The sequence below is a fragment of the Pinus tabuliformis genome, chromosome 8 (genome assembly GCF_031772625.1).
Source record: "Pinus tabuliformis cultivar Carrire ecotype Pingquan chromosome 8, CPIR1, whole genome shotgun sequence".
In the NCBI taxonomy this organism is placed as follows: Eukaryota; Viridiplantae; Streptophyta; class Pinopsida; order Pinales; family Pinaceae; genus Pinus; species Pinus tabuliformis.
The window spans coordinates 1,360,030,709-1,360,038,113 of NC_142294.1; the positions used below are offsets into that span (position 1 = coordinate 1,360,030,709).

Genomic DNA, 7,405 nt, shown 5'->3' on the forward strand with positions numbered 1-7,405 from the left:
ATGCAGCCCTGGCCCTGAGTCTTCATGAACAATCCGTGGAGGAAGCCCTCATTGCCTCAAATGACATGGAGGAAGATCGAGAAGATGTAGATCTAGAGGAATTCGACATATCCAAGCTTGACATATCCAAATTGGAGGCAGCATGTAAGCAAAAAGAGTACAACTCAATCCCTCCCTGGCAATTAGACAAAATTGAAGGAGTCCTCACAAGGGTACAGCACCATAAAAGTTTGGGCATCCAAGGAGGCAGTCATTGGGATGGAAGGAAAATCCTCAAAGAACAAAAGAAAAGGGGCAGAAAAACAGATCTACAGCGTACAATAGCAGTAGGTGAAATACTCATGGATTCGGGGCAATTCCCCAAGTTGACCAAGTTCTACAAGCCCAAATCTCCGTCTACATGAAGCTCATCTCTTGGAATGTAAGAGGACTCAACAGTCCCTCTAAACACAAAGTGATTAAAAACCTGATAATGCAAGAAAAACCAGCAATAGTCTTTCTTCAAGAAACAAAATGTAGCAGCTCAACAATAGACAGTCTCAGTAACAAAGTCTGGGCAGGTAGCAGTTCAATCGCAGTAGACGCCTCAGGGGCCTCCGGCGGTCTAGCCATTCTATGGAATCCACAGATTGTGTCACTTGATAATTTTCATGCCACTCTGCATCTCATTCAAGCTACATTCCACCTCATCGGTACCAACATCCATGGGCATCTTACCAATGTTTACTTCCCACAGACAATACAACAAAAATTAGATCTCTTGGACACGATTTCCCTCCTTAATGCAAACAGACACTTTCCTTTATGGATCGGAGGAGGCGATTTCAACATCATAAAATCCATGGAAGAGAAACAAGGGGGCAGAACCAGGCTAGATAGCGATAGCAGCGGCTTCAAGCAATTCATTCAAGACAATCGACTCATGGACATCTCCACCTCAAATGGCATCTTCACCTGGTCGAACAAGAGAAAAGGGGTTCACCAAATTGCCTCTCGACTAGACAGATTTTTAGTTTCAGACAACACAATCCACCTAGGAGGAGATTTCAGTGCCGAGATCATTCCACAAGGAGGCTCAGATCATTGGCCCATTCTTCTCCAATGGTCCAGACCTGGCAATTGCAGCAATCGACCATTTAGATTTGAAGCCTTCTGGCTCACAGATATTAATTTTAAGGCAGTGGTCAATCAAGCCTGGACATCCTTCATCCCACCGGCAGGAGCTAAAATGTATCAGTTCCAACAAAAGCTAAAACATCTGAAGCAAATTCTTAAAATATGGAACCGAGATCATTTTGGCAACATACAGAAGAGCAGACACAAACTAGAACAGCAGATGAAAGAATTACAACAAAGATTCATTCTGGAAGGACGCACAGAAGAACAAATTCAACAGGAGCAAATCCTCTGGAGTCAAATAGAGGAGCGTCAAAAACAAGAAGAAATTTTATGGCGGCAAAAGTCGCGAATAAGCTGGCTTAAAGAGGGTGAGAGAAATACTAAATTTTTCCACAAAACTACCATCCAACGGCGCATGCACAACAAAATCACCTTTGTTAACAATCAGTAGGGTGAAAGAGTGGAGGCTCATGAAGACATGGAGAAAGAATTCACTGGATATTTCAAGGACATTCTAAAGGAGCCTAACAGTAACAGAGACGAGGCAATCCAAGCTATCACACAGCACATTCCCAAAATCATCAATGAGGATCACAATACTCAACTGCTCCAGCAAGTCACACTAAGGGAAGTAGAAGATGCCATAGCTCAGCTTAAAGACGGAAAGGCGCCAGGGCCTGACGGATTCACGGCCAACTTCTTCCATGAATTTTGGGATCTCATAAAAATTGAAGTCTGGGATCTGGTGGAAGAATCCCGCAGCATGCATTGGGTACTCCCGGCCCTCAACTCAACCTTCATTGCCTTGGTACCCAAAGAAGCAGCCTCAAACAAACCTGAGAAGTATCGGCCAATAGCACTCTGTAATGTAATTTACAAACTCATTTCAAAGGTTATTGCAAACCGACTCAAACCGCTCCTACCCTTGCTTATCTCCCCAGAACAGACAGGGTACGTTGAAGGTCGGCAGATCATGGATGGAATTATTCTATCAAACGAAGTCATACACTCTTTAAAGCTTCTCAAGAAACCAGGTATGCTTCTCAAATTAGATCTTTCTAAAGCCTTCGACAAGCTTAGCTGGAAATACATACACAAAATGCTCTTAGCTTTTGGCTTTAGTGCAACCTGGACCAGATGGATCATGAACCTCATCACTTCTCCCAGTTTCTCTGTCATTCTGAACGGATCCCCCTCACCTCCTTTTCTCCCCTCTCGTGGCATCCGGCAGGGGGACCCTCTATCACCTTTTCTCTTTGTTTTAATGGCTGAAGGCCTAAGCAGGCTCCTCAAATCAGCTGTATCCTCTCATGCCCTTAAAGGAATTTCCCTTCATGGTCGCACTCCTCAAACGCATCAGCAATTTGTTGATGATACAATGCTCTTTGGGCATCCTTCTGCAAAAGAAGCCTCTGCTTACAAATCCCTTCTATCCCTCTTCTCTGAAGCCTCGGGCACATCCATTAACGCTGCAAAATCACAACTTTTTTTCTTTAACACTCCCCCCTTCTTGCAAAGGATTATAGACCGGATTCTGGGATTTACAATCTCCCACCTGCCTTCAAAATACCTGGGCGCCCCCCTTACCGACTCAGCAATCAAGCAGGTATCTTGGAGATCGTTGCTGGACAAATTAGAAACAAAGCTTTCATCCTGGACTTTCAGGGCTTTAAATCTGGCAGGCAGACTTGTTCTTATCAAATCAGTTTTACAAGCTATGCCGCTTTATTTATTCTCTATCTTAGCAGCTCCAAAAGGGATTCTAAAAGAAATTCGCAATCTTCAGAGGAACTTTCTCTGGGGATCCACAAGCTTGAACAGGAAATGGGCACTTGTCAAATGGACAGAGGTATGCAAAACCAAATCAGAAGGAGGGCTAGGTCTTCGGGATCCACTCCAAAGCAACAACACTATGGGAGCTAAAATTTGGTGGAATTGGGTCTCCAAGCCAAACACCCCCTGGGCCCAACTATGGCAAGCTAAATATGCCAGCGGCAGTCAATGGAATGACCTCATCAGAATCAATCCAACTGCGCAGGGATCACTCATTTGGAACAACGCAAAAACCCAAAGTAGCTTCATCCAGGATCATAGCTTCTGGGAAATTAACTCGGGCAAGGCAGCTAGATTCTGGGAAGATTCATGGGAACAACTTCCCAAATTGGCCAATCTGTTCCACAAACCTCTCTGGCAGGCTCAAATGAACCAAGAAAGCATCCCTTTGGTACACCAGTTCTGGCAGCCATCTCCAAATCACGATTTCCAAACATGGAAACCGGCGCGTCTCTGGCAAATAGATTGGCAGGGAGAAGTGTATACAGACATTGATCAGGAACTCAACAATAGGAAGATTCGCCTCTCGAATCAGCAAGACAAACTCAGATGGGGCTACACAACCAAAGGTACTTTCACCACCAAGGAAGCTCATCACCTGCGCTATTCCAACCTCAGGGCGGTTAAAGATCAACTATGGGAGCAAGTATGGCAAGCTGGGCATTGGCCCAAAATCTCAACCTTTTTATGGCTTCTTAGCAGAAAACGCATTCTTACCTGGGACAATCTGATCAAAAGGGGAATTGTAGGGCCATCCAGATGCCCAAACTGCAACATAAATTGTGAAACCATTAATCATTTAATGGAAGAATGCCCATTAGCAAAACAAATCTGGGAGAAAGTCGAAAAATGCAATATGAGAGCTCACCCCAGGCTGGAGGACATAACAGAAACCATAAGGACCTGGGAAAAATACCCATACAAGTGCAAGATCCTCAACTCTTTGTGGCGCATTATACCAGGATTTCTGTACTGGACCCTGTGGAAAGAACGCAACCACAGAATCTTCAATAGCACATTTAGATCCATAGATGATCTTTGGCTCACGTTCAAAAAGAACATACAGGAAACTCTGGCCATCAGAGTTTGGAATGATAATGATATGCCGGAAAATCATCAGGAACGCCGCATCATGAAGGAATGGAATCTTGAACTTAAATCCCTAGCCAAAACGACCACTACACCTTCCACCAGATCCGCTTCACCATCCTCTTGGTCCCCGCCTGCACTCAATTCATACAAGCTGAACTTCGATGGTGCTACCAAAGGCAATCCTGGCCCAGCAGGCTTCGGAGGAGTAATCCGTAGACATAATGGCGAAGAAATGCTAGTATACTATGGCTCAATAGGGAAAGATACTAACAATGCAGCGGAGCTAGAGGGTCTTTGGAAAGGAATCTGTTTAGCTGAACAGCATCACCTCTCCCCTCTGGAGGTAGAAGGCGACTCTCTCATTCTTATAGAGGCAGCTAAAAGAATGCATGCTGGAGCTAAGGTAGTCAAAATAGCGAAGAGCTGGAGATTGTTAAGCCATTTGGAATCCCTGGAAGAAAAGCTCCACGCTCCCCACAATTTATCCTTCCATCATGTAAGAAGAACAGTTAACCAGGTAGTAGATCGGCTAGCAAATCAAGGAGTGTCACAGTCGACACATTACTTCTCAGGCTCTCTAGATATGGTAGAAGATGATGAACTCAAGCAGGACTGCATCTCTTTGGTGCACAAAGACATCCTTCCCCCGGATGCGGGTGTCCATCATGCATGAATGGCAGGTGGCCATTAAGGCTTTCCCGCGCCTCTATACCTGTCTCAAGGCCGAGGCAGCGAGCAGGTACGAGACAGCGATGGCGATAAGAAACTATTCAATGCTTCAGGCAAACGACATTAAGGAATGGCAGAGCACGGTCGAGGTTGCATTTAAGTCGAGCAAGCCTGCTCCGGTCTCGAGGAGATCTGGTGTAATGGAGTCTGGTACGAGGCATTTGGTGAGGGCGAAGTCCTGGTTATATACCAACACCGCTCAGACCTGCAATGTTCAGGGAATGTTGTTTGAAGTGGGAGGCGGGCAAAATATTGCTCTGCAATATTGTCTCAAGGAAACTGAGCAGAGTCTCAAGGCGCTCAGGTTGGAAACAGTTATGCGTCGAAGGGGCGTGCCTCGCCGCGGTGGTCGTTCAGGGGTTCGCTATGGGATTGAAGGGGAGGAACCGCACCCAATAGCACCTATGGCAGCCATTTCCCCCTCATCATCCAGCTCTGAGGAGGAATTTTTGCTATTGCCGGATTCCTATCAGTCTTTCCGCCTCCGCATTCCCAGAGGGATCCTTCAGTCGGATGTTATGTTCAATTTCTCTGTGTATCTTTCAGAAGCGCCTCCAATTAACCCCTCATGGTCCTCCCCTGCTTCCGACAGTCTCCAGAGCAGCGAAATTCTTCTGGGTGATATGCAAGGAAGAGTGCATAAGATGCCCCATCCGCGGGCACCCATAGAACAAGTCAACCAGCCTCAGCAGGCTCAGAACCAGGCAAACTCAATTCGTGATGAATCAGTGCAAGAAATTCAGCCATTAATAAACTGTGTCCAGAATAGGAATGCGGAACAGGATTCAGCTCATCTGGGTTCGGAGGGGCATCTTCAGGTGGATGAGGAGTCTGTCATATGGCTTGATCCGCCCAGCCCGATGCAAAGGCAACCGCCAACATCGCCAAGTTACCCTACCTGAATATGTTCGAAGGCGTTTCTCCAGGTTTTTGCATTTTTGTATTTTTGCTCATGTCTTTGTTGGTCAAATCCTCAATCTCGCTCAGTTCCTGTTCTCAGCCCTATAGTGGCAGCTTGTTAAAAGTTCGAGTCAGCAAGGTAATAGAGTCTGTTTTTGGCCATCCAGAACTGTAATGTTGTCCAAGGGGCTCATTTGGACAATCATTGTAATGCTGTCTCAGAGGTCTGCTAGTCTGTCCCAGTTGTCTCTGTTAGAGGGTGGCCTCGTCCCCCTTGGTTGCTGTAAATTATGTAAATATTTCTCTTGCTTAATATAGAAGTTACTTTTACCCAGAAAAAAAAAAAATTAAATGCTTATAATAGAAACGTTTTGAAAAACATAAAAGAATTAAATAATACATCATTAAAAGAAAGTGTAATTATAAATATGTAAAGAAAAATACAAGACTAAATGCATATAATTGTAAAAAAGAAATATATATATATATATATATATTGAAGAAAAGAAATTGTATTATTATATTTTGAATTAAATAAAAAATACACGCTGGATATTATGAATAAATAATACATACATTAAAACCATTTACGTCAAATTGTATTATTTTTTTTTAAAGGTAAAGAAAAAAAAAAAAAATACTAAAGCAATAAGAACATACACAAATAATAAAATGGTAAGAAAATAAAAGAATGAAGAGATGGGATAGGATTCCCAAAAAAAAATGGTTAATAATGATTAATAGATATTTTAAAATGGTTTATTTATTAAAAATAAAATTACAATTTTTTCAAGTGTTAAAAAAATTTACCTATAATGGAAAAAATAATAATAATTAAAATAAAAATATATCTATGTAATAAAAAAAATATAAATAAAAAGAAAATGAATATATTTATAAAATAAATTTAAAAAAAACAAGAATACATATACATAAATATTTATATAATAAATTTATAAGAAGCTAGGAATGAATATGACTAGTATAACCATATAAATTAAATGGTTAATAAATGTTGATATTTTGAAAATCATCCAACTTTGAAAAATGTTGAGAATGTCTTTTCTTTGGAGCACATTTTTGACATTTTAAATTTTCTTATGTATCAAGTATGTCAATTTTTTTTTATATGTTAGTGATTTTCATGATGATTTCGAAAAGCATTGATGCGACAATAACCACTTTTAACAATTTTTGAAGTAGTTGTCTTCTTCTTCTTCTCTACGATGTTTATTTTTCAAGTGTTTTTTAGGTTTGTGTTTTTTTGTTTTTCTTTTCAAATTTTTTTATAATGATTTTTTTCTTTTTGCATAGTTAACAAAAAAAAGTTCAATATTTTAAAGTTACGATTTTCTATATATTTATGTATTGTTAATTAATATTTCAATATACATCAAATAATTGTCACTAAAAAAATTTTAAATATTTGACAAAAAAATACACATTTTGAATATAGATAAAACAAAATTAAAAAATACACATTTTGAGATTTTTTTGCTTAAATGACATGTCAAATAAATCATTTTTATAGGAAAATTTTAACAAAAAAGGTTTATAAAATATCATTTTTCATGAATTTTATATGGAAAATTAATAATATTCACAGTTTCTTTTCAAAAAATAATGATTCACATAAAAATTAAAGTGAAAATAAGATAATACAAATACTAAACATATAACAACAATAATTGAATACTTATTCTTATCATAAAATCTCAAAGTCAAAACATTA

The 7,405-nt window shown here is 40.4% G+C and overlaps 1 protein-coding gene across 1 annotated transcript; it reads left to right on the plus strand.

The window, feature by feature from the left end:
• The first annotated feature begins 472 nt into the window (after nt 1-472).
• On the plus strand, nt 473-1,570 carry LOC149240539 (uncharacterized). Its single transcript, XM_089370205.1, has one exon. The coding sequence runs from the start codon at nt 473-475 to the stop codon at nt 1,568-1,570; it is 1,098 nt and encodes a 365-aa protein (XP_089226331.1).
• Nucleotides 1,571-7,405: the final 5,835 nt, after the last annotated feature.

Bases quoted from the DNA above. Each gene is read 5' to 3' on its own strand.
- LOC149240539 (XM_089370205.1), top strand. From the start codon at position 473: ATGCAAGAAAAACCAGCAATAGTCTTTCTTCAAGAAACAAAATGTAGC.